This window comes from Triticum urartu, chromosome 5A, assembly GCF_056163025.1.
Source record: "Triticum urartu cultivar PI428250 chromosome 5A, HENAU_Tu73, whole genome shotgun sequence".
Lineage (NCBI taxonomy): Eukaryota > Viridiplantae > Streptophyta > Magnoliopsida > Poales > Poaceae > Triticum > Triticum urartu.
In genome coordinates, this window is record NC_141877.1 from 276015955 (window position 1) to 276033702 (window position 17748).

At 49.9% G+C, this 17748-nt stretch overlaps 1 protein-coding gene across 1 annotated transcript; it reads left to right on the forward strand.

The window, feature by feature from the left end:
• The first annotated feature begins 15792 nt into the window (after positions 1 to 15792).
• Positions 15793 to 17019, forward strand: LOC125555800 (uncharacterized). The gene has a single exon (XM_048718644.2). It carries the CDS (start codon positions 15855 to 15857, stop codon positions 16554 to 16556), a length of 702 nt encoding a protein of 233 aa, XP_048574601.1. The 5' UTR covers positions 15793 to 15854; the 3' UTR covers positions 16557 to 17019.
• The last annotated feature ends 729 nt before the right edge of the window (positions 17020 to 17748 follow it).

Genomic DNA, 17748 nt, shown 5'->3' on the forward strand with positions numbered 1-17748 from the left:
GTGTAATCTAACTTCCGCTGCGTAGTAATAGGCATAATCTTCACTGTTTGTCTTCATAACTCTCATGTTTTGAAGACTTTCATAAAAATCGCCTATTCACCCCCCCTCTAGTCGATATAACGCACTTTCAGGGAGCTCTGTAGCATTTCTGATATTATATGTGGATGACATATTACTGATTGGAAATGATATAGAATTTCTGGATAGCATAAAGGGATACTTGAATAAGAGTTTTTCGATGAAAGACCTCGGTGAAGCTGCTTACATATTAGGCATAAAGATCTATAGAGATAGATCAAGACGTTTAATTGGACTTTCACAAAGCACATACCTTGACAAGATTTTGAAGAAGTTAAAAATGGATCAAGCAAAGAAAGGGTTCTTGCCTGTGTTACAAGGTGTGAAGTTGAGTCGGACTCAATGCCCGACCACTTCAGAAGATAGAGAGAAGATGAAAGATGTTCCCTATGCTTCAGCCATAGGCTCTATCATGTATGCAATGCTGTGTACCAGACCTGATGTGTGCCTTGCTATAAGTCTAGCAGGGAGGTACCAAATTAATCCAGGAGTGGATCACTGGACAGCGGTCAAGAACATCCTGAAGTACCTGAAAAGGACTAAGGATATGTTTCTCGTATATGGAGGTGACAAAGAGCTCATCGTAAACGGTTACGTTGATGCAAGCTTTGACACTGATCCGGACGATTCTAAATCGCAAACCGGATACGTGTTTACATTAAACGGTGGAGCTGTCAGTTGGTGCAGTTCTAAACAAAGCGTCGTGGCGGGATCTACGTGTGAAGCGGAATACATAGCTGCTTCGGAAGCAGCAAATGAAGGAGTCTGGATGAAGGAGTTCATATCCGATCTAGGTGTCGTACCTAGTGCATCGGGTCCAATGAAAATCTTTTGTGACAATACTGGTGCAATTGCCTTGGCGAAGGAATCCAGATTTCACAAGAGAACCAAGCACATCAAGAGATGCTTCAATTCCATCCGGGATCTAGTCCAGGTGGGAGACATAGAGATTTGCAAGATACATACGGATCTGAATGTTGCAGACCCGTTGACTAAGCCTCTTCCACGAGCAAAACATGATCAACACCAAGGCTCCATGGGTGTTAGAATCATTACTGTGTAATCTAGATTATTGACTCTAGTGCAAGTGGGAGACTGAAGGAAATATGCCCTAGAGGCAATAATAAAGTTATTATTTATTTCCTTATATCATGAAAAAAGTTTATTATTCATGCTAGAATTGTATTAACCGGAAACATAATACATGTGTGAATACATAGACAAACAGAGTGTCACTAGTATGCCTCTACTAGACTAGCTTGTTAATCAAAGATGGTTATGTTTCCTAACCATGGACAAAGAGTTGTCATTTGATTAACAGGATCACATCATTAGTTGAATGATCTGATTGACATGACCCATTCCATTAGCTTAGCACCCGATCGTTTAGTATGTTGCTATTACTTTCTTCATGACTTATACATGTTCCTATGACTATGAGATTATGTAACTCCCGTGTGCCGGAGGAACACTTTGTGTGCTACCAAACATCACAACGTAACTGGGTGATTATAAAGGTGCTCTACAGGTGTCTCCAAAGGTACATGTTGGGTTGACGTATTTCGAGATTAGGATTTGTCACTCCGATCGTCGGAGAGGTATCTCTGGGCCCTCTCGGTAATGCACATCACTTAAGCCTTGCAAGCAATACAACTAATGAGTTAGTTGCGAGATGATGTATTACAGAACGAGTAAAGAGACTTGCCGGTAACGAGATTGAACTAGGTATTGGATACCGACGATCGAATCTCGGGCAAGTAACATACCGATGACAAAGGGAACAACGTATGTTGTTATGCGGTCTGACCGATAAAGATCTTCGTAGAATATGTAGGAGCCAATATGGGCATCCAGGTCCCGCTATTGGTTATTGACCGGAGACATGTCTCGGTCATGTCTACATTGTTCTCGAACCCGTAGGGTCCGCACGCTTAAGGTTTCGATGACAGTTATATTATGAGTTTATACGTTTTGATGTACCAAAGGTTGTTCGGAGTCCTGGATGTGATCACAGACATGACGAAGAGTCTCGAAATGGTCGAGACATAAAGATTGATATATTGGAAGCCTATGTTTGGATATCGGAAGTGTTCCGGGTGAAATCGGGATTTTACCGGAGTACCGGGAGGTTACCGGAACCCCCCGGGAGCTAAATGGGCCTTAATGGGCCTTAGTGGAAGAAGAGGAGAGGCGGCCAGGGCTTGGGCCGCGCGCCCCTCCCCCCTAGTCCGAATAGGACAAGGAGAGAGGGGGCTGGTGCCCCCCTCCCTCTCTCTCTCTCTCTTTTCCACCTCACGAATCCTATTCCAACTAGGATTGGGGGAGAAGTCCTACTCCCGGAGGGAGTAGGACTCCTCCTGGCGCGCCCTATGGTGGCCGGCCAGCCTCCCCCTTTTGAACCTTTATATACGGAGGCAGGGGCACCCCAAGAAACACAAGTTGATCCACGTGATCATATTCTTAGCCATGTGCGGTGCCCCCTTCCACCATAGTCCTCGATAATATTGTAGTGGTGCTTAGGCGAAGCCCTGCTGCAGTAGTACATCAAGATCGTCACCACGCCGTCGTGCTGACGGAACTCTTCCCCGACACTTTGCTGGATCGGAGTCCGGGGATCGTCATCGAGCTGAACGTGTGCTAGAACTCGGAGGTGCCGTAGTTTCGGTGCTTGATCGGTCGGGCCGTGAAGACATACGACTACATCAACCAAACGCTTCCGTTGTCGATCTACAAGGGTACGTAGATCATACTCTCCCCTCTCGTTGCTAGGCATCACCATGATCTTGCGTGAGCGTAGGAAATTTTTTGAAATTACTATGAAACCCTACAAGTGGTGCGTTAGGCTCCTGGGAGTGCGTGGAGGACGAAGGCGTGCTCGATGGTGTTCCAACGTGGCTATGGCCACGACGGCGACATGCGGTGGCGGCGGCGAGCTTCGGCTTCGATGGCAGAGGGGGTTAGAGGACGCGGACGAGCGCGGGGAGAGGGGGAAACGGTGGCGGAGATCACAATGGTTGCAGGGAAGCGATCGGCGGGCTCGGGGAAGGGCTGGAGCGAGCGGGGCGGCGAAGGGGATCTCCGGTGGCCGGAGTTGAGGATGAGCTCGGTGCAGCGTCTCCGGGGCGAGCGAGCACACGGGGCTCGGCCTACTTGATGCAGTTGACGACGACGGAGCTTCCTGGCATGTCGGGGCAGCAAATGGACGGCGGTGGCTGCAGTGAAGCTTGTCGGCGGCGACGGCTGCGCTCGGCAGGGGAATGGGGAGAGAGCCAGAGAGGGAGAGAGGCCACGGGGAGTGTGGGAAGAAAGAGAGGGGGACGTGGGGGCGGCGTGGCACTCCTAGATGCCTCCAGGGCGTCGGCGGAAGCAGGAGGTGGCTGGCGTGTGGCCACGGGCGCTGGCCACGCGCTCCTCGTCCTCCTGGCGAGAGGAGGGGGACGACTGGCAAGCGCCAGTCGGCTGGGCCGAGCCAGGTGGGCTGGTGGGCTGCGCCTGGTAAGTTCTCTCTCTCTCCTTTCTTTTCTGATTTGTTTTCTTTTTCTATTTTTCTGCAACTGTTGGGCTTTATTAAAAATACAAGGGCATTATCATAAATCATGAAATTAATCATGGCCACTGCTTAGAATATATCCAACAGCAAACATTTTAGTTTATTATTATTTGAGCATTTAAAATATTTTATAGCATTTAAATGCCCAAATGCAAATACCATAAGGATTAATCCAATGACCTTTGATGTCCTAGAAAAATGTGCACCATTTTTGTCAAAGGTTTTAACCCAAAACAAAAAGGGTGGGCTTTTTAGAAGGGCATTTCAGGTTCATTGGAAAAGTTTTTAGTAAACCCTAGTTGTTCCAGGGGGGGTGCTAGGGGTTCTGTCTTCCCCATTTCAAATTTAAGAGGAATTTAAACATGATGCACACTCTAATGCTTGAACTAGCTAGGGTGTGACAGCTCACCCCCACTCAAAAGAATCTCGTCCCGAGATTTAGGATCCTCCGGGAAGAAGGTGGGGTACTCGAGTCGAAGACGATCCTCCCTTTCCCAAGTGGCTTCTTTCTCGGAATGGTGTGACCATTGAACCTTGAGAAAGATGATATTATGACATCGAGTGGTACGCTCGGCTTGATCAAGGATACGAACGGGATATTCCCGATATGAGAGGTTATCTTGTAGATCAAGCGTTTCGTGGTCCACTCCACGGATAGGATCCGCGAAGCAACGCCTGAGTTGAGAAACGTGGAAGACATCGTGAACTCTGGAAAGATGCGAAGGTAGTTCCAATTGGCAGGCAACTTCTCCTCGTTTGGCAAGAATGCGGAAGGGTCCGATGTAACGAGGAGCCAATTTGCCTTTGATACCGAAACGATGGGTTCCCTTTAACAGAGTAACCTGAAGGTAAGCCTTCTCGCCGACTTCATAAGTCATAGGCTTATGTTTACGATCCTATTGACTCTTTTGATGAGATTGGGCTGTTTTCAGTTTCTCACGAATAACGCGAACCTGTTCTTCTGCTTCCTGAATCATATCCGGGCCAAAGAGTTGTCTTTCCCCGGTTTCTGACCAGTTAAGAGGCGTTCGACATTTTCGTCCATAGAGAACTTCGAAAGGAGCCTTGCCCAAGCTAGCTTGATAACTATTGTTGTAAGCAAACTCCGCGAATGGAAGGCATTTCTCCCAACCCATTCCGAACGAGATGACAGAGGCTCAGAGCATATCTTCCAGAATTTGATTGACTCGTTCTACTTGACCACTTGATTGAGGGTGGAAGGCAGTGCTAAAAGAGAGACGAGTTCCCATAGCATTTTGGAAACTTTCCCAAAATCGAGAGGTGAAGAGACTCCCACGGTCTGAGTTAATTTCCAATGGAACACCATGAAGAGACACTATTCGGGAGATGTATAAATCAGCTAGCTGGCTAGCGGTGATACTCTCACGAACAGGTAGGAAGTGGGCTACTTTGGAAAGACGGTCGATCACAACGAAGATGGCATTATTCCCTCTCTTGGTCCTGGGAAACCCAGTGATGAAATCCATACTGATTTTATCCCATTTCCACTCAGGAATAGACAAAGGTTGAAGGGTGCCAGCAGGCCGTTGATGCTCTGCTTTAACACGGCGACAGACGTCACAGCTAGCAATGTATTGAGCAATTTCTCTCTTCATCCTAGTCCACCAAAACCTCTGGCGTAGGTCTTGATACATTTTAGTACTACCGGGATGAATGGTGAGAGGGGATTCATGAGCTTCCTTAAGGATCAACTAGCGTAGATGTTGTTTCTTGGGAACCACCAAACGGTTCTCAAAGAAGACAGCACCCCGCTTATCCATGGAAAAACATTTAGCAACTCCGCTAGCAATGTTTTCCTTAATCCGGGATATGCCCTTATCACGCTTCTGGGTAGCTATGATTTGATCCATAAGGGTAGGTTTTGCCACCAGGGTGGATAGAAAACCTCGAGGAACAATGTGAAGATTAAGCTTACGAAATTCCTCATGGAGAAGTGGTTGACTTTGTTGTAACATCAGGTTGTTACAATAGGACTTACGACTTAGTGCATCAGCCATGACATTGGCTTTGCCCGGGGTGTAGGTTATTTCTAAGTCGTAATCCGAGATCAACTCGACCCAACGTCTTTGCCTGAGATTCAAATCTGGTTGGGTGAAGATATATTTCAAACTTTTGTGATCGGTGAAGATCTCGCAACGATTACCGAGGAGGTAATGTCGCCAAGTTTTAAGTGCATGGACTACAGCTGCAAGCTCTAGATCATGTGTGGGATAATTTTCCTCATGTGGATGTAATTGCCATGAAGCATAGGCAATTACCTGACGATCTTGCATGAGTATGCAACCTAGTCCTTGTCGCGAGGCGTCGCAATAGATAATAAAGTCCTTGGAGAAATCTGGTGGTACCAGTACGGGAGCAGATGTCAGGCGTCTTTTCAGTTCCTGAAAGCTGAACTCGCACTGTGGAGTCCACTCGAACTTTTTATCTTTCTTGAGGAGTTCAGTTAGAGGTTTAGCAACCTTGGAGAAATTCTTGACGAAGCGGCGGCAATAGCTCGCTAAGCCAAGGAAGCTTCGAACTTGCTTGACCATCTCAGGTGGAGTCCAATCAAGTACGGCTTGAACTCGCTCGAGATTGACAGCAATACCCTTGCCAGAGATTACATGGCCTAGATAGGTCACTTCTGGCAACCAAAATTCACACTTGGAGAATTTGGCATAAAGGCGATGCTCTCGAAGTTTCATCAATACCAGCCTTAGATGTTTGGCATGTTCCTCTTCATTCTTGGAGTAGATGAGTATGTCATCGAGGTATACTACGACGAATTTATCCAAATACTCCATGAAGACCGAGTTCATTAACCGGGAGAAGGTGGCTGGGGCATTGGTTAAACCGAAAGACATAATAGTGTACTCGTATTGGCCATAACGAGTAACAAAGGCTGTTTTGGGAATGTCCCCGTTTCTGATTTTGATCTGATGGTAGCCTAACCTCAAATCCATCTTGGAAAAGACTGAGGATCCAGCGAGCTGATCATACAGATCGTTGATCCTGGGAAGCGGATACTTGTTCTTGATGGTGACCAAGTTGACAGGTCGGTAATCTACAACCATTCGATCCGTTCCATCCTTCTTCTTGACGAAGAGGACGGGGCAAGCCCAAGGAGAGGAACTAGGACAGATGAAACCCTTCTTCAAGGACTCATCGAGTTGGTTCTTAAGCTCGGCTAGTTCTAAGGGTGCCATCTTGTAGGGTCTTCTAGAAATTGGAACGGTTCCTGGAACAAGGTCTATCACAAACTCGACATCCCTGTCAGGTGGAACACCTGGCAGTTCTTCTGGAAAGACATCTGGAAAGTCTCGGACTACCGGAACATCCTCAAGGTCTGGAAGGGGGTTGGCATTTAGGGAGTAAAGTTGGCGCTTGGCCACTCGAGTTAAGACATTGACTGTCTTGCCCGATGGGTGAGTAAGTTGAACGGTTCTAGTGGCACAATCAATCTTAGCATAATGAGCTGACATCCAGTCCATACCCAAAATGATGTTTATGTCCGAGGACTTGAGAGCTATTAAGGACGCAAGGAAGACAAGTCTATCGACAAGAATTTCGTTCCCATGGCTTACTCTAGAAGTTTGCCATTTGGAACCCGGAGTTTGAATTACCATGGAAGTGGGCATGTCACAGAATGTCGTGTTATGCAATCGAGCATAGTTCTCAGATATGAATGAATGAGATGCTCCAGTATCGAAAAGAACAGATGCCGGATGGCAGTTAACAAGGAGCGTACCAAGGACGACGTTAGGATCCTCATGAGCCTCCTCGGCTGAAACATAGTTGACATGGCCACGGGCAGCGGTGACCGGCTTGGCGTGGAATGTCTTCCCCGCTGGCTTACCACGGCCAACGGACTTCCCAGTTTGATTGGGGTTGTTCTGGGGACACTCTCGACTATAGTGACCCGGCTCTCCACACTTAAAGCATGTCACCACATTGGGGCGTGGAGCAGCACTAACAGCGGGGCCACCATAGGGCTTGGGCGGTGCAAACTGCTGGTTGGGACGAGGCGCCTCAAAGGATGGCCTCGGGATGAACCTGGGTGGCAGTGCCGTGCTTGGAATCCACACCCGGCGCTTCTGAGCTCCAGAGCCGGATGAAGAGCCAAAATCACGTGGGTGCTTGCGTGAAGCATCATAATCAGTCTGGCCTGTCTCAGCGCTGATGGCTTTATTGACCAACTTTTGAAAGGATGTGCACTCGTGCAGACGAAGATCGCGGCGAAGCTCAGGGCTAAGTCCCTTGCGGAACCTTGCCTGCTTCTTAGCGTCGGTAGACACCTCTTCAGGGGCATAACGTGCCAGATTCCCAAATTCACGACTATATGCATCCACAGTCAGTCTTCCTTGGGTGAAATTGCAGAACTCCTCCCTCTTGCAATCCATGAGACCTTCCGGAATGTGATGCTCACGGAAAGCCTCACTGAATTCAGCCCAAGTAGTAATTTGGCCGACCGGGCGCATAGCTTCAAAATTCTCCCACCAGAGGCTAGTAGGGCCTTCGAGATGGTAGGCAGCGTAAGTAACCTTGTCGGCTTCGGCTACGTTGGCAGAACGTAGCTTGTGGGTGATGCTGCGAAGCCAGTCATCCGCGTCGAGGGGCTCGACGGAATGGTTAAACTTTGGTGGGTACAGCTTGATAAAGTCATTGATTGACACCAAGTCATTTCGCTGATGGTGTGCAGTGTTCTGCTCAATCCGCTCTAGCAGGCGGTTAGTCTCACGCTTGTTTCTTTCCGCCTCCAGCATCACTTCGGCCAGAGAGGGCGGGTGAGGCAGATTTTCACCCCTAGCTGCACTAGCTTCCCCCTGCTCCGGGGCAGCAGGGTTGCTGCGGGTGTTGACCATCCTAGGAGAAAACAAGACAACGGTTTAGATAAGGATGGCTCAAACTTAGCAAGGAAGTGCAAAATGTAATGGATAACACGGAATGCAGAGATGTTCATCCGTATGTCATGGTAATATAAAACTTCCATATATATACCAACGGTCATACACATCATACATAGTTTAGTACAAGCCCAGGCTACAGTACAACTATGATGAAAGACGTTACATCTCATCGGAGGCATTCCAAGCTCCTATACATTATTTTTCTACACCTCCGGAATTGATTACACACAAAGTCATATTCCACAAGTCACGCAGGACAGTGGAGATACAACTATTACAATACTAGTGATACTACTACTATCTCAGACAGCTCCATAGTAGTCCTCATAGAAGTCACCTCCATAGCCTGGAAGTTCAACGTGATCATCCGGGAACAGACGGTCCTGAGGAGCTTGTGGACCAAAGGGGCTAGGATGAGGTCTTGGACCAACAAACGGTGGCCTGCGGGGACCACGGGGTGTGGTGATGCCTCCCACATCACTCCAATCCACCATGTCTGGCAGAGCAGATCTCACAGGATACAGATCCCTTGTGTCCATACATCCATCTTGCACCGCAGGTGCAAACCGAGTCAATGTGGCCCAATGATCAGCACGGGTATTGAAAAGCTCCAGCCTCAAGGCCTGATTCTCTCGGTCCTTATCTTCGAGCATCTCGGCAGTGGTACGAGTTAATGAGTCCTCCTGAGTGGAGTCAGCATAGATAGCCTGAAGATACCCTTGCGCTCCCGGAAGTGAAGCTGGCATGTAACGGAAGTCGGTGTTCCGAAGCAGGCCAGTCCGGACTCGCATGATGGTCATCATGGAATAGGCAGCATCCTGCACAACCATCTCAACAGTAACCCCGAGTCCATAGGAACAATGAAGGGGCTCGGTAGATCCAGGATAAGAAGGAAATATCCTGACGGTGCAGAAATATTGGCTTTGATTAAAATCTCAGAATTGCTCCTCGACGGTGTATTCGGGATACCAACGGTAACCCGTCTCGATCATTACCCGGACTAACATAGCAGTATGACCGGGCACGTCGAGGCACCTGGTCAGGCGAACCACTTGGTTTTGAGCACGGTTGGCCATCTCAAAGCACAACCACAATGCAAACACATTAGAATTTCTAGAGAAAATTGGACAGCATAACAGCTGTAAATGCTCAGAAAAAGATTTGAGACATCCACAACAGTTTGCAATACCACTCAACAACATCATATCAAGGTTCTGATTCAATTAGCAACATACTAAAAATAGTAGAAACTGTACTGAGGCTTGCAACAACAATCCTATAAGCTACTACGGATTAGTAACACGTGAACCTGATAGAAGAAGACAGCCTAGTCCTTAACCCACGTTGAATGAGAAGAGAATGACTCAGATCAGAGGGCATAAGGTAAAAGATTAAAAGAGCCTTACGTTCCCTCCCACAATCAATTCCTCTACATATAACTAAAGCATTTCTAGACTCGACATCGACCAGTTTGGCTCAACGAACCTACAGGCAGTCCGGCTCTGATGCCAACGCTGTCAGGACCCCGATTCCAGGCCACATCGATCTAGCCGGTAACACATCATATCACTTTGCGGCCTCACGCACGATATCCCACGGGTGTCGCCTTACCATGGCCCGGGACCGTTTGCGCCTTTTGGCTCACGTATATGATAGTGTCGCTAGCATCCATATGACAGAGAACCCGGGCCGACATGGCTAGTCGTGAACCCAAAGTGGCACAGACCTATGGAGACAGGCATACATGAATCACATCGAGCATGTCGGTCATCAACGAGTGATTCCGGGCTGTAGCACTGGGTTAACAGGACTCCGGGGGAACCCGGGCAGTAGCAGGCTAGGCAGGACTCCGGATGTCACCGCGTGACATTTCCCCGAAGGGACAGACATAGGAACGACGTGAAACACATGCCGGCCAGTCAAGTGTCCTGAGCAGTAGTGCTGGGCTAGCAGGACTCTGGTGAACCAGGCTGTAGCGGACTACTATGGCTCGAGGAACACTAGACTACATTTCCCCATAAGAAAAGCTGCCAAGGATAAACAACTAGATTGTCGGATCCCACTCATACCAAGCATTCCAATCACACACACAATATGCCCGATATGAGTACATACAACATGGCATCACAACAAAACTCTAAAACTCAAGTACTTTATTTAAAGGCTCCAGAGAGCCATACATAACATGTTCATACAGATAGGGGTCACATGACCCGACACTCAAGTCATACAATCATACAAGCACAAGCGGAAGCAACTAGTCTGAGTACAGACACTAGAAAGAAAGAAGGCTTCTCGAAGCCTGATTATCTACATAGGGCCCTCCATGGCCAGGATCACCACCTGGGTGGCTAGTCACTCGTCGACGTCAAGGTCTACGTAGAACCCATCGGAGGGGGCGGTGTTGTCGTCTGAAAACAATAATTAAGCAAACATGAGTACAAAGGTACTCAGCAAGTCTTACAACAGAACCTACTATACATGCTTATTCTCAAGAAGGTGGTGGGGTTATTGCAGCAAGCCAGCTTTGACTCTTGGCTAAGCTATCCTACGGAACTCCACTAGTAAAATAGTTTCCGCACACAAGTCCACTACTCACCAACACAATACTCCACCGGGGATCCTCTCTCGTCATCCTACGAGAGGGCCATCCTCGGTACTCACACTTATCTTGAGACTTTTAGTAGTAACCATTAATTTGTCTATGAACTGTATAGGCAACCAAGTAGTCCTTTACTGCGTACGCGGCTATTCGAATAGTTTTATACCCTGCAGGGGTGTACTTCGTCACACATGTTTCCACCACTTAGCGTCTGCACACGACATGTGCTCGACAGACTTCAAGCGAAAACCGACGTGGGTGTAGACCACGACCTGACTAACCTCACAAGTCTCTAGTCCAGGTTTATCGCCTATTCAGGTTCCATCCGCAAGGAAATCCGGCCGGGGTGTCCTCAACGGCCCCAAACTATGTGTGCAGGGTTCCCGAGACACCAAACGGGCGACTCGATACACCGTGCCACGGTGTATCTACCGCATCATAGCCCACCCCTAGGGTCAGTGCTACGCACGGCCGCCAACACATAACCTACAAACACGAGAAACTAGTTGCAACTCCTGGACAGAGAGCGAGAGGGTCAGTAAGTCGAGCGGGGTCATATTTCAGGGCCCAATGTGTGGTAGTAGCTGAATCTTAAATCACGCATACAGATCTCAGTTCTTATGGACGACCTCAATGAAACAACCCACCATGTACTCCTACATGGCCTCTCATCGATACCTTTACCAAAACATGTTCAACACATCCCTCACATTACCGACATCATCATATCACTCTAGCCCATCACCCAGATGAACCAGACCTGACACAACTCTAAGCATAGCAGGCATAGCAAGGTAGGAATCATATACATGGCTCAATCAACTCCTACACATGCTAGTGGGTTTCATCTAGTTACTGTGGCAATGACAGGTCATGCAGAGGATAAGGGTTCAACTACCATAGCACACAGCAGTTTGAATCGCGTTGTCTTAATGCAGTAAACAAGAGCAGAAGAGAGAACATGGGTTTGTATCAGAATGATCAATTGGTTGCTTGCCTGTTGTAGAGGTAGTAGGGTACTGCCCTTCAGCCGGATACTCGGGGTTATCCTCGGAGGTAGAACCTACCATGAAAATCACACCGAACATAATCAACACATGGCAATATGCAACAATATGATGCATGCTATGACATGGCAAGATGAAAGTGTCTTGACCTAATGCAAGCTAAAACAGAAGGGGATGAACTCATTTGAATCAAAGATTCAAATATTAGCTCGTTAAACATGGCCTTATTAGTGCATTACCTTATTCTGCTTAAACAGCAAGGTTAACTTCTTTTGTCATGCATGAAACCATTACAGATGGATAGATTGAATTTTTCTGATCATTTTTCATATATAAATCTTTGCATTTGGAGCTATGGTTGATTTTCTATGATTTTTAGAAGTTTTGACTATTTTCTGGAATTTCCTTTTAAAGGATAAATCCAGTAATTGAATTAATGCGTCAGCATGACATAGGTGTGATGTCAGCGGGTCAACTGGGTCGGCCAGGTCAAACTTGACTGGTGGGCCCTCTCTGTCAGTGACACAACTGGTTAACAGAATTAGATTAACACTAATTAGCTGTCAGTGGGGCCTGGGCCCACATGTCAGTGTCTAAACTAATTAGAATTAGTTAAAACTAATCTTAAACTAATTAGCAGACCAGCCCCACCTGTCATAGACTCAGGGGGGTCTACTTGGGCCCACACGGGGGTCAAACAGGGTCAACTCGCCGGCGGCTTGACGCCAGTGACGACAGACGCGGCGGAGGGGCTCGGGTTTGCGTCTCCGGCGACCAAATCGACGGCGGAGAGCAGCTACGTGACACGGGGAGCGAACCGCATCGTTTGGTGGAGAAAGTGGAGCTCGGGGAGGCCGGGAACGACGCTGGTGACGACCTTGGCTATCGCCGGAGTTCGGGCGAGGATGAAACCGAGGCTACAGGGCACGGCGAGGCGCGGGGAGTGGTGCGTTAGGCTCCTGGGAGTGCGTGGAGGACAAAGGCGTGCTCGGTGGCGTTCCAACGTGGCTATGGCCACGACGGCGACGTGCGGTGGCGGCGACGAGCTTCGGCTTCGATGGCAGAGGGGGTTAGAGGACGCGGACGAGCGCGGGGTGAGGGGGAAACGGTGGCGGAGCTCACAGCGGTTGCAGGGAAGCGATCCGCGGGCTCGGGGAAGGGCTGGAGCGAGCGGGGCGGCGAAGGGGATCTCCGGTGGCCAGAGTTGAGGACGAGCTCGGTGCAGCGTCTCCGGGGCGAGCGAGCGCACGGGGCTCGGCCTACTTGATGCAGTCGACGACGGCGGAGCTTCCTGGCATGTCGGGGCAGCAAATGGACGGCGGTGGCTGCGGTGAAGCTTGTCGGCGACGACGGCTGCGCTCGACAGGGGAATGGGGAGAGAGCCAGAGAGGGAGAGAGGCCACGGGGAGTGTGGGAAGAAAGAGAGGGGGACGTGGGGGGCGGCGTGGCACTCCTAGACGCTTCCAGGGCGTCGGCGGAAGCAGGAGGTGGCCGGCATGTGGCCACGGGCGCCGGCCACGCGCTCCTCGTCCTCCTGGCGAGAGGAGGGGGACGACTGGCAAGCGCCAGTCGGCTGGGCCGAGCCAGGTGGGCTGGTGGGCTACGCCTGGTAAGTTCTCTCTCTCCTTTCTTTTCTGATTTGTTTTCTTTTTCTATTTTTCTGCAACTACTGGGCTTTATTAAAAATACCAGGGCATTATCATAAATCATAAAATTAATCATGGTCACTGCTTAGAATATATCCAACAGCAAACATTTTAGTTTATGATTATTTGAACATTTAAAATATTTTATAGCATTTAAATGCCCAAATGCAAATACCATAAGGATTAATCCAATGACCTTTGATGTCCTAGAAAAATGTGCATCATTTTTGTCAAAGGTTTTAACCCAAAACAAGAAGAGTGGGCTTTTTAGAAGGGCATTTCAGGTTCATTGGAAAAGTTTTTAATAAACCCTAGTTGTTTTAGGTGCTGGGGTTCTGTCTTCCCCATTTCAAATTTAAGAGGAATTTAAACATGATGCACACGCTAATGCTTGAACTAGCTAGGGTGTGACAGTCATCAATTACCAAAACCCAACATGGGGCACCACATGTTTTTTCAACATGTCTGTTTTACTACTAGCGTTTATCCACACCCAAAAGGTTGTTAAAGGTCTGGTTGAAAAACTAGAATTTTAATAATAATTTGTCAGAGCCTTTGTCATAGTGCATATCCTCTCGTGGGTTCGATAAGTCGGGGTCACTTTTTGGGGGAAAAGCATGAGAACCTTCTTTTATCCAAACCGAATCTCAAAAGGCATCATAAACCATGGCTGCCTGCTGGCCCGTTGATGCACATAAGTTGATGCCAATTTTCATGAGCTACCATGGTTGGTTGGCGCTGCTCAGCATGAACTGCAAAAGAAAGGCGTGTACTCCAGCAACAGGACCATACCTCCGTGGGAGTCATGTCGATGCACGACAGAGGCAACGAGATCACACGATCAACTTAGGGAAGCCCGGTGCCGCGTAGCAGCGCGTCGAGCTCCACCACCGGTGATGCCGAGCCACCCCCGCAAAACTCCGGCCATCCACTCTCCAACACGCCATTGGCAATTGCCCACGGCGTCGTCGCGGTCGACTGCCTCGCGCTCAAGCTGGAGAATGCGGACTAAGAGTGCGGCGGCATGTGCCTTGGAGTCGATGAGGAGCTCACAAAGGGAGGTGGCCTTGACACTCGCCACGGCGGCGCGGGCGAGCAGCTCTGCCTCCACCGACGACGTGCAGTGCCGCCCAGATATCTCGGTTGGCCGCACCGGGCACCGATCGCCGCGGCAACATCTAACACCGTATGCATTCGCCCCCATCTCAAGGATGAGGCAGGGCCACGGGCTGCGATGGTGCCGCACGGCGCGGGGTACCAATGCTGGAGTGCCGCGACGGGATGGGAGGAAGCTTGGCGGCGAGGGAATGAGATGATTTGGGCAGCGGGGAATGAGAATAGACCAGGAGAGAGTGTGAGGGGGAGGTCGGAAAACATTCATTCGGTCGACGTCCCAGCGAATGACTGAAAAATCTGACGTGGCCCCGTACTCGCGTAAGATTTGAGCTATAGGATCGAACGGCAGGAGAAACGTTGGTTCCGAAACGTCAAAAATCCGGCGTCAAAATTTTTAACATTTGGGATCATCTAATGTCGTGGGTTGAGCAATCGCGAAATTTGGGTTAAGCTCAAGGTGAATGTAATTTACACCGCAGAGCAAGAGAGTAACATAGCAAAGTCACTGCTCCGGATGCATATGCCTGACCAGGAATCCATGCCTTAGAACGGAAGAAAATGAACTCCCTGTTGTTCCGTGCGCTGATCTGATCCCTGGCTCACGGCTTTTGAACAAGTAACGTGTTTACCACTTGCTCTCTTTTCCTCCGAGGGCGGCGTGTCTGTAGGCAGGAGCGCGAGCAGTGCCCCCGTATCACGTCCGTGCAATCAAACCATCCTACGTGTCTCCATTAGCTGCCGGAAGGGGCGGTCAAAGTCACACCCATCATCATCGATCAGCTTAGCCGCAGGACAGGGCCCCAACGTGGCCCAGCTAAACCCCAGCGATCAATCCTTAACCCCACTGACCTGTCCTCGTCAAATCGCATATATAATGCCCCAAGCCGGCACTCTCTTCCTTACCACCGCACAATACATCCAACCAAACCTGGTTGACCTGACATCGCCATGTCGTCGACGAGAGCGCGGCGGAGCGGCGGCCGGCAGTTCGCGGTGGGCGGCCGGTGGCGGCACGTGGCCGTGGTGGACACGGGGTGCGGGTGCCGCCCGCGCCGGCCGAGGCTGCCGCTCATGAGCCTGCCCTCCTTCCTCAGGCCGTCGGTCACCAGGAGCGGCAGCAGCTCCCGCTCGTCGTCCTTGTTCCCCTCCTCCGCCTCCACCGCGTCTTCTGCCTCCGCCGCCACCTACTCCTCCTACTCCTCCTCCAGTAACCATGCCAACCACCCCGCCTCCGCCCACGTTTACAAGCACCGCCAGGAGCCTGCAGTGCCCTACGGGGTCACGGCCAATGCGTCGGCGCCGGCGCCGGCGCCGGTTGCGAGGAACAAGGCGGGCAGCAGGGCGAAGAAGAGGCGCGAGAAGATGGCAGTGCCGGCCGAGGAAGAGGAGGAGGAGGGCGTCGGGGTGGCGGTAGAGAAGGAGTCGTCGGACCCCCGGGCCGACTTCCGTGACAGCATGGTGCAGATGGTGGTGGAGATGGGGCTCTGCGACTGGGACAGCCTCCGCTGCATGCTTCGCCGCCTGCTCGCCCTCAACGCGCCGCGCCACCACGCCGCCATCCTCGCAGCCTTCGCCGAGGTCTGCGCCCAGCTCGCCTCGGAGCCTCCCCCGCCGCCGCCTCCGGCGTATCAGTACGACTACTACTACTGACGAGTGACCAGTCGTCGGCTCGGCAAGCCGGCCAGGTCGTCCGCTCGTGTTCTGTTCTGTTCTGTTCTGTGTGGGGGCTGATCTCGAGATCCTGGTACCACCTGGTGTACACGCATCCCAGTCTGGGCGAGGTTACCGGGTGGTGATAGGATCTCTCGGAAGATAATTTAAGCTGCAGTAGAAGAAACTTACTAGTAGTAGTCGCAGTTTTATGTGTGGACAGTCAGTTGTTCGTCTAGCTCTGGGTTTCTTTCTTTGGGTGTTTTCCTTCATTTCCGGCTCAGTGTTTCAGCGTGTTGTTTCTAGATTTCTAGTGTCATATAATGTGTGTGCTTGTGTGGCCTTCGGTTTTGCATGAAGGTCACCAAGGAAGTTAGTTCATTAATCAGCTCAAGTAGGCAACTATTTGTGCCATAAGCAGTACTGTGTTGTGATGTGTTTATTATTCTATATGCATTTGGCACTTTCTAGTGTGGTGATCTGTAATTTTTCGATGCTTTCTCTTGAGTACTTTTCGCTTTTCTAAGTAGTCTTCACTAAAGAACAAGCATTGCATCATCCGATGTTCTTTTTCTCTTGATTACTAGTCCAAGCGCATAGTTAAGTACTCCCTTGTTCATATTTACTTCCCATATTAACTTTGTCTAAACTTTGTCAACTTTTGTAAAGAAAACTATATTAACGTACACCACTAAAACAGTCGCACAGAGAAAGAAGAGCTTTGAATATGCATGGAGTTAATTGTAGGGAAGTACCACACTTGGGGCAACTGTAACGAGTCAGTACCACTATTCAGATTTTTTGCAAGTCAGTACCACGTTTGAGGCTATTCGTTGCAATACGGGCTAAGCCGCGTATAACTCTGTATTGACGCTGTATCTGACAACCCGGCCCCATGAGTCAGTTGACCAGCCGCCGAACCGGCTCGGTCGGTCTACCTGGTCGAACCCAACTCCCTCGAACCCAACTCACTCACTCCCCACGAACCCTAGCCCTCGCCCCGCTCGAGCTCTCACCCGCCGATTCGCCGCCGACCGCCGCGCATTCCCTCGCCGCCACCGCGCCATGGTCCACGAGGATGAGAGCAGCGACGACTACTCCAGCCTGCAGTATATGAACTCCTCCGACGACGACAGCATGTTGTACCGGGTTAGTGGTTTAGCTAGGGTTAGGGTTAGTGTTCCTGCTTTGG